This window comes from Ruditapes philippinarum, unplaced genomic scaffold, assembly GCF_026571515.1.
Source record: "Ruditapes philippinarum isolate M1 unplaced genomic scaffold, ASM2657151v2 ctg1729_1_1_1_1, whole genome shotgun sequence".
Taxonomy (NCBI): domain Eukaryota; kingdom Metazoa; phylum Mollusca; class Bivalvia; order Venerida; family Veneridae; genus Ruditapes; species Ruditapes philippinarum.
In genome coordinates, this window is record NW_026859981.1 from 90687 (window position 1) to 109427 (window position 18741).

Consider the following 18741-nt stretch of genomic DNA (forward strand, 5'->3'; position numbering starts at 1 on the left):
GTTCAAATCCCAGTTAAGGGTACTCATTTTTTTGTAATTGTTTAAGTCAAATAAACATTGAATTTAATAACAGTGTTGCAATTAGTCTTAAAGCCAATTTACTACAGTAAAAACACTGGAAACAGCATTGGTGGCACTATACAAAAACTAATTGATTCATAATCTCACAACCTTCCCCTTTCTGACATTCTGAAACCCAAACAAATTCAGCGCCTTCTGTGCTTTGATTTTACACTTGGCCAAACGTGGCTAACTAATATAAACAATGCAAAGTTCATTGCTGCAACCGTTTAGAATATGTTATGGGGCCATATGTGGCTGCCTGCCAGAGGCAATTTAGAGCATATAATTAAAGTCATTCTACTTTTTACATGGGGCCATACGTGGCTATCCACAGGTGAATAGACAGTCTATTACTGTCGACATTTAACTTTTTTACACGGGGCCATACGTGGCTAACTAATATAAATGCAAATGCAAAGTTCATTGCTGGAACAGTTTAGAATATTTCATGGGGTCATACGTGGCTACCGGCAAGAGACATGTTCAGCCTTTATCTTCAGTTATTTCATTGGGCCACACGTGGCTATCCACAAACGAATTGACAGTCTATTATTGTCGACATATATTAAGTTTTTTTACACGGGGCCATAAGTAGCTAAGGAATAAAACAATGCACAGTTCATTGTTGCAACCTTTTAGAAATTTTCATGGGGCCTTATGTGGCTTTTAAGGAGACGCAGTACTCTAGCTATGGGGGTAAATATCTGGTATTTTCCAAAGGAGGTGTGCACCCATTTTTATGGGACAAATAAATTAAACAAGCTAACCATTTAAGAATTTTCATGAGGCCATATGTGGCTACCTGCAATAGATAATATACAGTCAGATCAGCTTTTACACATAACCATACTATGATTATTGCAAACATTTAAAACTGATATGATAACATATTAATAATTATAGTCCGAGGCGTTAGCCAATTTTATTTTCAATGGGCTATAATAAGCAATACGGTATATGATAATAAGTCTGCCTCGACAACCATTCAAACATTTATATGTGGCTATTTGTCGTTTTGGTCATTACATATAATTTTTTAAAGATTTTGTTCTATTTGAGTTCTGCAATATTTTTAAACATACCACAGATATATAAACAATATATTTAGCTCCATGAACATACTGATAGGCGGACCGCGGAAGAAAATAAACTTAACAGATTTAGTGTCCTTGTACCTAGCGATTGATAGCCGTAAGGGAGACACTTGCCATGCATTCTTGTCTGTTAAGTAGAATGGATATGCATAGTTTTGGAATTATCTTTTGTTTGCAAATCTTTTACGGTAATAGATTTTAGAGTCATCATTCTTAGTTGAAACAGAATGTAAGATTATGTATGTTTCTTCTTGCTGTGTCGTGAATGTGATAATGATTTGTAAACATCACTTGGGACCACTGGGGACGGGTATAACCGGTACTTTACGATACCGAAATCAACTTCATTTCAGTAAGGTTGAAGGGTAACTTTACCGAAATCAACTTTTCATTACCGAAATCAACTCATAAAATTATAGCTAAAGATACTTCAGCGAACAGGTTTTATAGTATTGCTAGACCTGTTTACTGTCGCAAGGTCAAAATAAAAGCGACATATAAAGTTATGGAAGCCAGAACTAATAAAATTACAATTATACAATTTATTATCCCCCGCCGAAAAGGCGGCGGGGGATATAGAAATAGTCTCCGTCCGTCCGTCCGACCTTCCGTCCGTACGTCTGTCCTTCCGTCCGACATTTTTGTCCGGAGCATATCTCTAAAAGTATTTGAGTTATCAACTTGAAACTTCATAGGTGGATAGACCCCATTGAGGAGGAGTGCAGTGCACAAGAATGATAACTCAACTCTGCATAATTTTTGAGTTATTGCCCTTTGTTATTTTTCAAAATTGATTTTTGTCCAGAGCATAACTCCAAAAGCCTATGAGATATCAACATGAAACTTCATAGGTGTATAGATCTCACTCAGGAGGTGTGCAGTGCACAAGAATGATAACTCTACCTTTCATAATTTTTGAGTTATTGCCCTTTGTTATTTTTCATACTTAATTTTTCACCTGAGTGGAGCATAACTCAAAAGTGTTTGAGATATCAACATGAAATGTCATAGGTGGATAGATCTTATTGAGGAGGAATGTTGTGCGCAAGAATGATAACTCTTCCCTATACAATTTTTGAGTTATTGTCCTTTGTTTTTTTCATGCTATTTTGTCCAGAGCTTATCTCAAAAAGTATTTGAGGTATCAACTTGAAACTTCATAGGTGGATGGATCTCATTGAGGAGGAGTGCAGTGCACAAGAATAATAACTCTACCCTGCATAATTTTTGAGTTATTGCCCTTTGTTATTTTTCAAAATTAATTTTTGTCCAGAGCATAACTCAAAAAGCCTTTGAGATATCAAAATGAAACTTCATAGGTGCATAGATCTTACTCAGAAGGTGTGCAGTGCACAAGAATGATAACTCTACCTTTTATATTTTTTGAGTTATGGCCCTTTGTTATTTTTCATACCTAATTTTTCACCCGAGTGGAGCATGAATCAAAAATGTTTGAGATGTAAACATGAAATGTCATAGGTGGATAGATTTTATTGAGGAGGAATGCTGTGCTCAAGAATGATAACTCTTCCCTGTACAATTTTTGAGTTATTGCCCTTTGTTCTTTTTCATACTATTTTGTCCAGAGCATATCTCAAAAAGTATTTGAGGTATCAACTTGAAACTTCATAGGTGGATGGATCTCATTGAGGAAGAGTGCAGTGCACAAGAACGATAACTCTACCCTGCATAATTGTTTAGTTACTGCCTTTTTTTTATTTTTCAAAATTAATTTTTGTCCCGAGCATAACTCAAATGCCTTTGAGATATCATTATGAAACTTCATAGGTGCATAGATCTAACTCAGGAGGTGTGCAGTGCACAAGAATGAAAACTCTACCTTTTATAATTTTTGAGTTATTGCCCTTTGTTATTTTTCATACTTAATTTTTCAATTCAATTTTTTTTCTCAAAAAGTATTTGAGGTATCAACTTGAAACTTCATAGGTGGATAGATTTTACTGAGGAGGAATGCAGCACACGAGAATGATAACCTACCCTGCATTATTTTTCAGTTATTGCCCTTTGTTATTTTCAGCTATCAGTATTCACATAGGTTTCAAATCTGTAATCACTTTAGCCATCAGTTTTCATTAACAAAAGACCTCTTAAAATGGAATTATTCTGCTCTACTACATATACATTCTTCCAATGAGCAAACACATTCGGCGGGGGATGGCCATGTTGACATGGCTCTTGTTTGAATTATTTTTGTGCCCCCACATTAGTGGCGGGCATTTAGATTTACCCTTGTCCGTCCGTCCTTCCGTCCGTCCGTTCTCTTTTGTGTCGCACGTAACTCAAAAAGTATTTGACCTAGAGTCATGAAACTTAACAGGAATGTTGATCAGCATGTGAAGTTGTGCACCTGGGTATTTTCGTGTGGATATTTTTAGTATTTTTAGAGTAATTGCCCTTGACTTAGTAAAATTTTGCAAGTTTCAACTTGTGTCGCATGTAACTCAAAAAAGTATTTGACGTAGAGTCATGAAACTTTACAGGAATGTTGATCAGTATGTGTAGTTGTGCACCTGGGTATTTTCGTGTGGATATTTTTAGTATTTTTAGAGTGATTGCCCTTGACTTAGTAAAATTTTGCAATTTTCAACTTCTTTCGCATGTAACTCAAAAAAGTATTTGACGTAGAGTCATGAAACTTTACAGGAATGTTGATCAGTATGTGTAGTTGTGCACCTGGGTATTTTCGTGTGGATATTTTTAGTATTTTTAGAGTAATTGCCCTTGACTTAGTAAAATTTTGCAATTTTCAACTTCTTTCGCATGTAACTCAAAAAAGTATTTGACGTAGAGTCATGAAACTTTACAGGAATGTTGATCAGTATGTGTAGTTATGCACCTGGGTATTTTCGTGCGGATATTTTTAGTATTTTTAGAGTTATTGCCCTTGACTTAGTAAAATTTTGCAATTTTCAACTTGTGTCGCATGTAACTGAAAAAGTATTTGACCTAGAGTCATGATACTTTACAGGAATGTCGATCAGCATGTGAAGTTGTGCACCTGGGTATTTTCGTGTGGATATTTTTAGTATTTTTAGAGTTATTGCCCTTGACTTAGTAAATTTTGCAATTTTCAACTTGTGTCGCATGTAACTGAAAAAGTATTTGACCTAGAGTCATGAAACTTTACAGGAATGTTGATCAGCATGTGAAGTTGTGCACCTGGGTATTTTCTTGTGGATTTATTTAGTATTTTTAGAGTTATTGCCCTTGACTTAGTAAAATTTTGCAATTTTCAACTTGTGTCGCATGTAACTCAGAAAGGATTTGACATAGAGTCATGAAACTTTACAGGAATATTGATCAGCATGTGTAGTTGTACACCTGGGTATTTTCGTGTGGATTAGATTAGTATTTTTAGAGTTATTTCCCTTGACTTAGAAAATGTTGGCAATTTTCAACTTGTGTCGCATGTAACTCAAAAAGGATTTGACATAAAGTCATTAAATCTTATTAGAAGGTTGCTCAATATATTTAGTTTTGCTCCTGGGGTTTCGCTTGTGGATTTATCTAGTATTTGTTATTTCCCTTGACTTAGTAAAAACTGTTTCATTATGTTGTTATTTGTTCCTTGAGTGCTTGAGTTAGAATTGACCAAATTTACAGGAATAATGACCAACATCACTAAATTACAGGAATAATGATTCACATCACTGTGAAGCTATGAACCAGGGACTTTGCATGTGGATTTTTTTCAGTGTTTTTTTCCCCTGCTCAAAAAAGGTATATTTTCCCCTAAAAATGCTAAAATTTCCCTTAAATGCCTCATGTTCTTAACAGCATCTGACTTATAATAGCTAGAAGATAGAAATTGGTCCCTAGAGATAGCCTCTGCTATGTACCATGTATGTTAAATTAAATTGAAATTAATTTTTTTCATAAAATACGTGGGTAAATTCCATTTTCAATTGTTTGAATTTGATTTCAGGTTTCCCCCTTTTCTAATTTATCACGCTATATTTTCCCTTTCAGAAAGCCACAGGTTGTTTTGAAAATTGGAAAAAAATCACTGTTTTTTCTGTTTTGTTAGAGTTATTGCCCTTGACTTACAGTAGCATAAATTTGCAATTTTCAACTTGGGGTTGGCTTGGGCATTTATTCAGTATTTGTAAAGTTCTTGCCCTTTACTTAGTAAAAAGATTTTTAGTTTTCAAAAAATATTTGACCTAGAGTCATAAGATTGACAGAACAGTGGCTCGGTGGGGGCACCTGTGTCCTATGGACACATTTCTAGTTGAATAATATAGTAATATTGGTTGAATTGAACTTACATGCAAAAAATCACTCAAAAATAATAGATATTGATAATGTTAGAGACGAAAATATATTTTTATGATTTCTTCCCAACCGAAATCAACATTAATATACAGAAATCGACATGAAAAAGCAAGTTTGAATAATTTATAATGTGAAACCTGTTTTGATATTTAATATTAATGAATATTCAATATGACATAAAATCAAAGGGAAATTAACAAACAAGAGGGCCATAATGGCCCTGAGGTCGCTCATCTGTATATAGCCCCCCCCCCCCAATGTTGCAGAGCCAATTTAACCCAAGGGCTTTTATTTGCACAAACTTGTAGAACCCCATAAGAAGATGTTTCATCAAACAGGGCTTTTTTAAAAAAAAGATTTTTTTTAAAGTTTTACTATACACATTTGTTAAAAAAATGACACCCTGGGGGCCGGGCCAGTTTTGCCCCCCAGGGCTTTTATTTGAACAAACTTTGTAAGACACTTACTAGAAGATGTTTCATGCTTAATATCTAAACTTAGCTATTTGAGTTTTTTCAAAGAAGATTTTAAGTGTTTGCTATACACATATAAGAAAATCATGACCCCGGGGCGGGCCAATTTTGACCCCAGGTCTTTTATTTAACAAAACTTTTAGACACTCACTAAAAGATAGTTTATGCTTAATATCTTAACTCTAGCTATTTGGGTTTTTTCAAAAAGAAGATTTTAAGTTTTTGCTATCACACATATAAAAAAATCATGACCCCCGGGGCGGGGCCAATTTTTGACCCCAGGGCTTTTATTTTACAAACTTGGTAGACACCTATTAAACATGTTCATGCTAAATATCTTAAGCTCAAAACTCTTTTGGGGTTCTTTAAAACGAAGATTTTTTAAGTTTTTACTATATGCATATAGGGAAAAATCAAGACCCCTGGGGCGGTGCCATTTTGACCCCAGGCTTTTATTTGAACAAACTTGGTAGACACCTATTAGAACACTGTTTTGATGCTCAATATCTTAGCCATAGCTTCTTTGAGTTCTTTAAAAGAAATTTTTTTAAGTTTTTATTATGCATATAGGGAAAATCAATGACCCCCGGGCGGGCCAATTTTGACCCCGAGGGCTTTTATTTGAACAAACTTGGTAGACCTGCACAGTAGAAGATGTTTCATCAAAATATCAAGCTTTTAACTCTTTGTTTTTTAAAAAAATGTTTAAAAGTTTTTTTTTTCGGTTGCCCATGGCACCAGAGTTCTGCACAATGGAATTAAATTCTTTGAACATTTTTAAAAGGTGACCACCAAAGGAACATTCCGTGAAGTTTTGGATGAAATTGGCTTAGTGGTTTATGAGGAGGATGTCATTTAAAAAAAAAGTTTACGGACGACGGATCGGACGACGGACGGACGGACGCCGGACGAAAAGCGATCACAAAAGCTCACCCTGTCACTTTGTGACAGGTGAGCTAAAAAGTGATTTTGATGATCTTATTGATACTAGCTGGCACATGAATAATTTTGGGAAAGCTACTGTATTATACTATAAATATGTTATACAGTATGTGTAATTGAAATTTTTCTCCACATTCAAGTAAAATTTTTTTGTTTATTATCTTTCTAATACAATTGGCATATAATTGAACAGATCTAAAAAATATTTAAATAAAGTTGTTTAGTTAGCACTATACTTAGTAATTATTTTCTATAATAGTAAAATCAAAGTGTATACTGCAGTATTAAATATATTATAAAAAAAATGAACAAATGTTTATAGCATCAAAATGATAAAAAAAAAAAAGAATTCAATAACACATCATCCATATATACAAATATGAAAAGGTATGCTTCCATTTATTATGATTTTAACGGACATGTTACTGTTCTATTCTGTGTTAAGAATCAAGTGTGAGAAGTTTTACACCTGATCCAAAAGCTAGTGAGCTGTCAATCCAGTTGGACAAAACTCCTCCACAGCGGTTACGTCACGCTTTGCTACTTTCACCACTGACCACTGAAATCACGTGAATGATAGTTGTATCATGTGACAAAAACATGGCGGCCAGTTTAGAACGCCAAGGATCCCATATCAAACTGGCAGATTATAATTACATCCTTACCAGACAAAATAAGTTCAAGACACACAATTGTTATCAACTTTAAAACAAGTGCCGGATCAAATCTTTTTGTGCAATCGTTCAATAACTGTTTATATTCTGCCATTGTTTACTATGCACACGGTGTCACAGTGAAAATATCTTTCGTTATGTTTCAAAATAATTTTATAATACGTATATTTTTTACTTTCTTGTAACATTAGCATAACTATTTAACGAAGAAAACTAAAAATATATAAGTATTCTATTTTTTTAAAATTAAAAAGTGAAAAAATATATCCGCTATATTCGACCGAATTTACTTGTGGTGGCAGTGGGGTTACTGTACAGATCAGGGGAAGTAACCGCTGCGAGGAGTTTGCCAGTTGGAAAGTCAATTTTCACCTTTTATTAGCTCAACAGAGCCAAAGGCTCAGGGTGAGCTATAAGTATCAAAGGGGGATACCCGGGCTTCCGTCCTCCGTCATCATGCGACAACAATCGTCTTCTTCTCTGAAACTGCTGGACAGATTAACCTAAAATTTGGTCTGTAGCATCCTTGTGACAGTCACACTTAAATTTGCTCATGTCATTTCAATTGGCAGTTTTAGAGGTCAACGGAGCTAAAAATAGAAAAACCTTTAAACATCTACTACAAAGAAAAATAAGAATTTTGATAGGTCACGTCTAAAGGGATTATGACATTTCAATTTTATAAAAACAAAAAAATTGTTCATCCCCTCATTTAGTGTTGTATTAAAAGGGTGGGAATTGCTTTTAACAAATGCAATTTTTTTAGGTTATTGCCCCTTTACTTATAAAACGTTTTAATTTTTTTTTGTTATTTTTCTTGAGTGTTGATTTGAAACCAACAACAGGAAAAAATTTAAAAATCTGTGAAGATCCCTGGGGTTTTTGCATATGGATTTTTTCAGTTTTGTTAGACTTATTGCCCTTTACTTGGTATAAATTTGCAATTTTTAACTTGTTCATGCATAGCTCAACAAGTATTTGACCTGTAGGCCTGATAGTTAAGAATAATGTTGGACAGCATGTGTACTTAAATGCACCTTTGAGTTTGCTTGTGGATTTATTCAGTATTTTGTAAAGTTCTTGCCCTTTACTTAGTAAAAGATTTTTAGTTTTCAACTTGTGGCTCATGTAGCCCAAAAAATATTTGACCTAGAGTCATAAGATTGGAAAAACAGTGGAGTGTTGGGTACCTGTGTCATATGGACACATTTTTAGTTTATGAGTTTTTGCCCTTTGTTAATTAGCTCACCACAAGCAAAGGCTCAGGGTGAGCGATAAGTTTCAAAGGGGGATAATCCGGTGTCCGTCGTCATGTGTCAATAATCGTCTTCTTCTCTGAAACTGCTGGGCAGATTTACTTCAAATTTGGTCTGTAGCATCCTTGTGGCAGTAACACTTTGCTCATGTCATTTCAATTGGCCCTTTTTAGGGGTCAACAGAGCTAAAAATAGGAAAACCTTTAAACATCTTCTACTACAGAACTAATTGATGGATGATCACCAAACTTTGTCTGTAACATTCTTGGTTAGTCTTTTTAGCTCACCTGTCACAAAGTGTCTATCAAGTTTGTTTTTTATGCATATAGTAAAAACTTAAAAAATCTTTTTTTAAAGAACCCAAAGAGCTAGAGGTTAGATATTTAGCATCAAACGTCATCTAATGAGTGTCTACCAAGTTGTTCAAATAAAAGCCCTGGGGTCAAAATTGGCCCCGCCCCAGGTGGGTCATTGATTTTCCCTATATGCATATCGTAAAAACTTAAAAATCTTGTTTTAAAGAACTCAAAGAGCTAGAGCTAAGATATTCAGTATGAAACATGTTCTAATGGGTGTCTACCAACGTTGTTCAAATAAAAGCCCTGGGGTCAAAATTGGCCCTGCCCCGGGGTCATTGATTTTCCTTATAGGCCTATGTGTATATATGTAGCAAAAACTTAAAAATCTTCTTGGAAAAAACCCAAATAGCTTCAGTTTAGATATTAAGCATGAAACATCTTCTAGTGAGTGTCTACATAGTTTGTTCAAATAAAAGCCCTGGGGTCAAAACTTGACCCGCTCTGGGGGCCTATATACAGGTGAGCAACCTCAGGGCCATCATGACCCTCTTGTTTATCAAGTTTGCTCATATTAATTTGATTGGCCCCATTTAGGGGTCTCTAGCACAATAGAAAAAAACCTTTAAACATCTTCTACAGAACTAATGGATGGATGATCACCAAACTTTGTCTGTAGCATTCTTGGATATTCTTTTATCAAGTTTGCTCATATAAATTTGATTGGCCCCTTTAAGGGGCCACTAAAACTACACATATAAATACCTATAAACATCTTCTACAGAACCAATTGATAAATGATCATCAAACTTTGTCTGTAACATTCTTGGGTAGTCTTTTATTAAGTTTTCTCATATTAATTTGATTGGCCCACTTTTAGGGGCCACTAAAGTTAAAAATAGAAATACCTTTAAACTACTTCTTCTACAGAACTAATTGATGGATGATCACCAAACTTTGTCTGTAGAATTCTTGGGTAATCTTTTATATTAATTTGATTGGCCTCTTTTAAGGGCCGCTATAGCTAAAAATAGAAATAGCTTTAAACGTCTTCTTCTACAGAACTTATTGATGGATGATCACCAAACTTTGTCTGTAGCATCCTTATGTAGTCTTTTATCAAGTTTGCTCATATTAATTTGATTGGCCCCTTGTAGGGGCCGCTAAAGCTAAAAATAGAAATACTTTTAACATCTCCTTCTACAGAACTAATGGCTGGATGATCACCAAACTTTGTCTGTAGCATTCTTGGGTAATCTTTTATCAAGTTTGCTCATATTAATTTGATTGGCCCCTTTTAGGGGTCTCTAGGGCTAAAAATAGAAAAAGCCTTTAAACATCTTCATCTACAGAACTAATTGATGGATGGTCACCAAACTTTGTTTGTAGCATTCTTGGGTAGTCTTTTATCAAGTTTGCTCATATTAATTTGATTGGTCCTGTTAAAGCTAAAGCTTAAATGCACTACTAGGTCATGGCATTTCTTCAAATTAAAGTTTAAAGATATTCTATGCTCAAATTTTAATATTAGAAAATATTGGCAATGGATACACAGTCTCTTTATAAATATAAATATAAAATAAATGTGTTTTGACTTCACACAAAGTAGATATGTTATGTTTTAAACTCTTCACACTATAGGTGGTCACAGTATAAATATAAAGATAGTGTCATTAAAAAAACAGTTTTTATGCCCCCGCCATGTAATGGCTGGGGCATATAGTGTTACCCTGTTTCCGTCGTTCCGTCATTCCGCCATTCTGTCATTCCGTCATCATCAGTTTCCGTTCATTAACTTAGTAACGGTTGCACATATTCAACTCAAATTTGCCATATTGATATGTCATGAGAAAATACAGGTCAAGTTTGAATTTGGTCATGGTTGGATGATTTTTGGCAGAGTTATGCCCCTTTTACTTTGAAAATAATATGAAATTTTCAGTTTCCGTTCATTATCTCCCCAACGGTACAACACATTCAACTCAAACTTGACATATGGATATGTCATGAGAAAATACAGGTCAAGTTCGAATTTGGTCATGGTTCGATGATATTTGGCAGAGTTATGCCCCTTTCACTTAGAAAATAATATGAAATTTTCAGTTTCTGTTCATTATCTCCCCAACGGTACAACACATTCAACTGAAACTTGACATATGGATATGTCATGAGAAAATACAGGTCAACTGCGAATTTGGTCATGGTTCGATGATTTTTGGCAGAGTAATGCCCCTTTCACTTTGAAAATAATATGAAATTTTCAGTTTCCGTTCATAATCTCCCCAATGGCAATACACATTCAACTCAAATTTAACATATGGATATGTCATGAGAAAATACAGGTCAAGTTCGAATTTGGTCATGGTTAGATGATTTTTGGCAGAGTTATGCTCCTTTTACTTTGAAAATAATATGAAATTTTCAGTTTCTGTTTATTATCTCCCCAACAGTACCACACATTCAACTCAAATTTGACATATGGATATGTTTTTGGAATGCCCAGGCAAAGTTCGAATTTGGTCATGGTTCAATGATTTTTGGCAGAGTAATGCCCCTTTCACTTTGAAAATAATATGAAATTTACAGTTTCTGTTCATTATCTACCCAACAGTGTTACATATTCAACTCAAATTTGACATATGGATATGTCAAAGGAATGGGCAGATCAAGTTGGAATTTGGTCATGGTTAGATGATTTTTTGGCAGAGTTACGTCCCTTTCACTTTGAAAATAATATAGACACATCTTAGGAATAAGCAGTTTAAGTTTGAATTTGGTCATGGTTCAATGATTTTGGACAAACTTATCTTTCTTGAATATTGGAAAAATTTTGAACTTTCAGTTTCAGCACTCATACTATTGTGGAAATGTATGTAGCCATTATTTTGGCTACAAATATGAAATATGCTATGTTCAAAAGGTTAAGACTGAATAATTTCAGTGCCTTGAACATTGTGTGAAAATGGTTTGTGTTAACAACTTAACATTGAAAAGTTTTAAGGGCTTTGAACTTAAAATGAAAACAATAATTTGTGCAAACAAATTTGGAACTAAATATTACAACATCTGAAATTTTGGCTGCATGCTAGGGCATCCGTGGCATGATGACACATTTCTAGTTTTTGTTTTGTTTTTTTTTATAGAAAAGACCATCTCTACTTGGCCTATAATAGCATATGCAGCTTCCCATACATAGTTTATTCATTCTTTTATCCAAATAAGACATTTTCAGTAAGAATTTCATAAATTTCAATGGCTTGGGTCATGAGCTGTTTATGATCTGTAAATATCTTTCAGCTCTGGAATTTGGACATCATGTTGCATTATTGTAAGGTCAGTTGTAGGTCATTAACCAGGAAAAAAAATTAAGCCTAAAAAACATAAAATTTGTTTCTCCTGTACTTTACTATCAATGCTCGATTTTTTTATTGAATTTTGTTAAAAAATTGTAATTTTTTCATTTTTTTTTGATGAATTAACAAGGGACAAGGGGTTTAATTTCTGATCCTGAATTGATTTTTCAGATATGAACTGGCCTACTATTGATATATTTGATATCGCTTTACCTACTTTTTTGTCTTTTATGTACAGACTTGAAATTTGGACTATGGGTGTAATTTGTGTAAGTTTTGATGTTGAATTTAATTTTGATACCAGCTGACCTACTTTAGGTATTCTTGACACCATTTGACCTACTTTCTTGTATTTTGACATTCAGATTTTAAATTTGGACCAGGTTTGTAAATTCTGATGCCGAAATGAATTTTGATATCAACTGTCCTACTTTTGATATTTTTAGCTCACCTGAGCATATGCTCAGGGTGAGCTATTAGGATCACTCTTCGTCCGTCGTCTTCCGTACGTCGTCCGTCGTACGTCGTCCGTTGTTTGTTCACACTTTTCAAACAACATCTCCTCTGAAACCATAAGGCAGATCATAATGAAACTTCACAGGAATGTTCCTTGTGTGAAGCTTTAATAAAGTTGTTCAAAGAATTTCATTCCATGCAGAACTCTGGTTGCCATGGCAACCAAAAGAAAAAGCTTTAAACATCTTCTTCTAAAAAACCCAAAGAGCTAGAGCTTAGATATTTGGCATGAAACATCTTCTAGTGAGTGTCTACCAAGTTTGTTCAAATAAAAGCCCTGAGGTCAAAATTGGCCCCGCCCCAGGGGGTCATTGATTTTCCCTATATGCATATCGAGGGGTGAAAGCGAAAAAGTTCTAAGTGCATTTTCCAAAATTTTACAGGAGAAGCAAAAAACTGTCTCAAATGTTTGTAAAATAGCAAAAATCAACAACACTTTGATTTTACACATAGAAATGTTTAAGAAACATGTCAATGATAATAAAAATTATTGGAAAGACTTGACAAACAAGATTTTTAATCAAATGTAACTTAGAACTGTTTCGCACTTAAAATTTCTTATATTTTGAATTTTTTGTTCAAAGCGAAAAGGTTCCAAGTGACATTTTGATAGAACAAAAACTGTTTTTTTTCTTATTTAATTTAAGATTGAGCAACATTTTGTCATTTCTAATTATTCAGTAAGAGATGGAGTATAAATTGCCAGATAGGACTGTTTCGCATTTACTTTTTATTTTGATTTCACATTTTATGTTAATCCATTTTCAAGATTATGAAATTTTAAGTTTGACTTTGTTTAAATTAGAAACATAAATAAAGGTCATAATTGGTAGTGTACAAATCTTTTAAAGAACATTATGGACATTAATTACACCTGTTTAAAAAAAACAAATGCCAATTAATTTGATAATCATTTTTAGCTGAACTATACAAAGTATTATTGATAGCTGTCCTACTCGCCCTGGCATCCGCGTCCAGATTTCAGATTAAAGGTTTGGTGCAGTTAAATACTTAAGGTACAAAAAATGTATCAACTTCAAACTTTAAATATATGTTCCTACGGCCTTCGTGGTCAATTCCTATGCATCAAAACTCCAACCGGTGTTAAATAGCCAATAAAAACCGCTTAAAGGCCGATATTATTTCTTAATCATTACACACATGTTGTGTGACATGGTACATAACTCTAGCATTACTATTTCCAGAATTATTCCCCCTTGAAATTTGAATTTATGTTAACAAATGTTATTTTCTTTTTACTATAACTTCTTGTCATATTGATAAGACTTATAAAACGCAAGCTCCTGTATTTCCAGAATTAATCCCATTAAATTTTAATTTTTGAAATTCACTTATAAATTGATTTTTTTAGTATTATCTTTGTTGTTATATAAATGGTATCTACTCTAGACTTAAGATAAAAAATTGTTCTTTTTGTCATTACTCACATCATGCATGACAAGGTTCATAACTCTAGCTTCTTTTTTCAAGAGTTATTTCCACTTTGAACTTATATTTTTTCTTTAAAAACTTTAAATTCTTTTTGCTCTTATTATTTTTGTGTCGCCTCTACGGAGTAGTGGCGACATATAGGGATCACTTCTCCGTCGTCTGTCTGTCCGTCTGTATGTCCGTCTGTCCGTCCGTCACAAAACTTGTCCGGACTACTCCTCTTATACTACTGGTGCAATTTCATCCAAACTTTACAGGAATGATCAGTACCAAGTCTAGTTGTGCATATTGTCAGCATTTTCCGGTTCAATGATTTTTGTCAGAGTTATGGCCCTTTTATAATTTTTAATTTTAAAGTTTGTCCGGACTACTTCTCTTATATTACTAATGCAATTTCAATGAAACTTTACAGGATTGATCTGTAGCTCAAGTCCTTGCGCATATTGCAAGGGTTTTTTGGTTGAATGATTTTTGGCCGAGTTATGGCCCTTTGATAAAAAGGTTTCTTTTTCTGTGTGTTGCCAGATACACAAAAGCTTGTCCGGACTACTCCTCATAAACTACAGGTGCAATTTCATCCAAACTTTACAGGAATGATCAGTACCAAGTCTAGTTGTGCATATTGTCAGCATTTTCCGGTTCAATGATTTTTGTTTGAATTATGGCCCTTTAATAATTTTTATTTTTAAAGTTTGTCCGGACTACTTCTCTTATATTACTAATGCAATTTCAATGAAACTTTACAGGATTGATCTGTAGCTCAAGTCCTTGCGCATATTGCAAGGGTTTTCCGGTTGAATGATTTTTGGCTGAGTTATGGCCCTTTGATAAAAAGGTTTCTTTTTCTGTGTGTTGCCAGATACACAAAAGCTTGTCCGGACTACTCCTCATAAACTACAGGTGCAATTTCATCCAAACTTTACAGGAATGATCAGTACCAAGTCTAGTTGTGCATATTGTCAGCATTTTCCGGTTCAATGATTTTTGTTTGAGTTATGGCCCTTTAATAATTTTTATTTTTAAAGTTTGTCCGGACTACTTCTCTTATACCACTAATGCCATTTCAATGAAACTTTACAGGATTGATCTGTAGCTCAAGTCCTTGCGCATATTGCACGGGTTTTTCGGTTGAATGATTTTTGGCCGAGTTATGGCCCTTTGATAAAAAGGTGTTTTTTCTGTGTGTTGCCAGATACGCAAAAGCTTGTCCGGACTACTCCTCATAAACTACTGGTGCAATTTTATCCAAACTTTACAGGAATGATCAGTTCCAAGTCTAGTTGTGCACTGTCCGTCTGTCTGTCCGTCTGTCACAAAATTTGTCCCAAAATTAAATTGGCCATCATGAGGCGACACATGTGATTACTGATCGCTCTTGTTGTTTTTGAAGGGATTGACTTCAGATTTCAAATTGCTGTCTTTCCATTAAAGTAACATTTATTGACAAGATCATTATGTTGTACAAAAATATAGAACATTTGACTGCTTTCTTGATACTGATACAGAAATATATTTATATCATAATTGATTTTTCTTTCATATTTTCGTCTTCCTTACTGCGTCCAGTATTTGATTAGTCGAGCTGCTTCGCAGTGTCTCCTGTGACAGCTCTTGTTTTCTTACATTTTCTGTAAATTAAACAGTTACATTCATATTCTTTCCTATCTAAAATGGTTACCTTCAATAAGATATTTATTCATGGAAATTCATGTCATTTCATCTACAACTATTTTCTTACAATATGTATATGCATTTATTTTTAAACAACTTTAATATTATAAGCGGCTAAATGAGGTCATCCCTAGCACATAGTTCCATTCTAATAAATGCGCCAAAATGACATTTTAACGCTGTTCATTAATAAAATGCGCTAAAATGACGCAACTCATCTGGCATCCCCATGCTGTACAGTTATTTAGAATATGAGTCTGATTCTAATTTTGATAGGGAAAATCCAATTCAGCCAGTGAATATGATACTTCACCCAGTGAATATGATTTTATAATTTGTTCTGATTACCACTGTTTGAACCAATGAAATAATATTAACAGCTATTTTTAGATCATATAATAGTGAACAATATTCTATGAAAAACTTTTTGGACTTGTCTGAAACTTCATTCAAAGGCCAAGAATTTCTTTGCAATAAACGGTTTCACAAACAGTCCCAGAATATTTTTGAACTGAAAATATATTTTAAAAATTGTGCATTACATATGACTTGCACATTTTTTCAAATTATATGCATAACACATGAGACACCCTCATGTAGCAACAATACATAAAAGAGATGATATGTCTCAAGGCCAAGTCCCAAAGGCCACCTTCATTAGCATAAGTGCCACCCATACCTATACTTTCATTTACATTGTTTATACATCAAAGTCACCCATAGCTCCACCTTCATTTACATTTTTCAATATCTCAAAGGCACACATAGCCCCACTTTCATTCCAATACTTATAATATTTCAGTGTCACACATAGCACTAGCTATATTTACACCACTCAGTTTCTTGGACTCATACATAGCTCCAAGTTCATTTGCAATGCCCAATATATATCAAAGTCAAAATATCTTTTAATTTTGTGTATAACCTTTTATACCCAGATTTCTGATAATCATCAAACATTCTAAATATCTCACTATCACCTGAAGTCTAACTTTCAAAAACATCATCCTATTGTCATCTAAAGTTGCGGTCTAACTTACTCCTGGCAGAGCCCAGGACCACCTCGGTAAGTTACTGGGATGATCCGTGGTGAAATTATTGTTGCTGTCACACTTACCCCAGCAGCACTACTGGAATTCCCAACTAATACCCAGGATGCACCCGGACCATCCAGGCAGAGCCCTGGTGAAGCTATGATTCATATCGGTGCTTACCCGGTCATTCCTGGATGACGGCGGCTGAGCCCGGATTGACCCAGGCAGAGCCCCGGTAGAACCCCAGTGGATTGAAAATGCGCAAAAATGATGATGTTGATACATAATTTTCAATAATATGGTTCTAAATGATATTTTCTCCTATTTAATAAGTAATTCATGATGATTTTCTGAAGTATACTTTTGCAAGACTGGACAGAAGGGAAATTAAAAGGGTTTTATAACAAACAAGTGCAATCATTGCAAATTGCAGTACTTCTTTTGAAATGAACCGGGCTTTGCCGGGACACTACAGGGGTAAACTGTAGCTCAATCGTCATCCTCCATTGCTCTGCCGGCTTTCACAGTGGCTCTGTCGGCATTCACCGGGGCTCTGCTGGCATTCACCAGGGCTCTACCGTAGCTCTACTGGCTATATAATACCCTGGATCATCCCCAGTTTGAGTCAGCAGAGCTACAGTGCTTCCCTGGTGTAACCCGGTCGTTCCCGGAAGGGCTAAGGATGAAGCCGGCAAAGCTACACCTTCCCGTATCAGCCCGGTGATATTATAATAAATTATTTTATTCCATCCCGGGTCGAATGCCTGATGTTTCTGGATCAATCCCGGACGTTGCAGGCAGAGTTACAGATGTACCCTGGTTGTTCCCGAATCATCCCTGGACGTCTACCAGGGCTCCGCCTTCCTGGTCCCTGGATTTATTACAACCAGCTAAAGCGTCACTTTCAGTAACATTATTAGATTTCTAACCGTCATCTATAGCCCTTCCTTCAATATCACCACACAATTTCTCACAGGCACTTAAAACCATTTAAAATAAAGTGTGATCATTACTGGCCTTGTACACTTAGAACTGTTTCCCTTTTAAAAAATTGATAATTTCATGAGTGGAGTTAACTGCGAAACAGTTCTAAGTAATTAAGTTTTCTTTCAAAATCAAAGCATCTACTCTGAAACTAATGAATGTCTTATGTGATATTATTTAATAATATACAATAAAAGGTTAAGCTTCCAAAATTATTTAGATCTTATTTATTTTAATGCAGTTGGAGTTGTTTTTATTTAATCTTGTAGATTTTATACTCAATGAAAGCGAAAAGGTTCTAACTGCCATTTGCAGTCAGAACCTTTTCGCTTTTTAAAAAAAAGTTAATTTCACTTAGAACTTTTGGACAACTTTTCATTTCACCCTGTTATAAGTAAACTAAATCTAATATATTTTGACATAAGGTGTATCTGGGTGTTTATGTTACAAATATATAAAAAAGTGAATTTTGTAAAAAAAGTGAGTTAGAACCTTTTCGCTTTCACCCCTCGTTATAGCAAAAACTTAAAAAATCTTCTTCTAAAAAAATCCAAAGAGCTAGAGCTTAGATATTTGGCATGAAACATGTTCTAATGGGTGTCTACCAAGTTTGTTCAAATAACAGTCCTGGGGTCAA

At 34.5% G+C, this 18741-nt stretch overlaps 1 protein-coding gene across 1 annotated transcript in view; it reads left to right on the top strand.

Annotated features, from left to right (window-relative positions):
* Positions 1-1265: 1265 nt before the first annotated feature.
* The window catches only part of LOC132758509 (hemicentin-1-like), an 86128-nt gene continuing 68652 nt past the window's right edge, over positions 1266-18741 (top strand). The window contains exon 1 of the mRNA XM_060750191.1: positions 1266-1345. Within this exon, the coding sequence (XP_060606174.1) occupies positions 1273-1345 (73 nt within the window). The 5' untranslated portion in view covers positions 1266-1272. The remainder of the gene's footprint in view (positions 1346-18741) is intronic.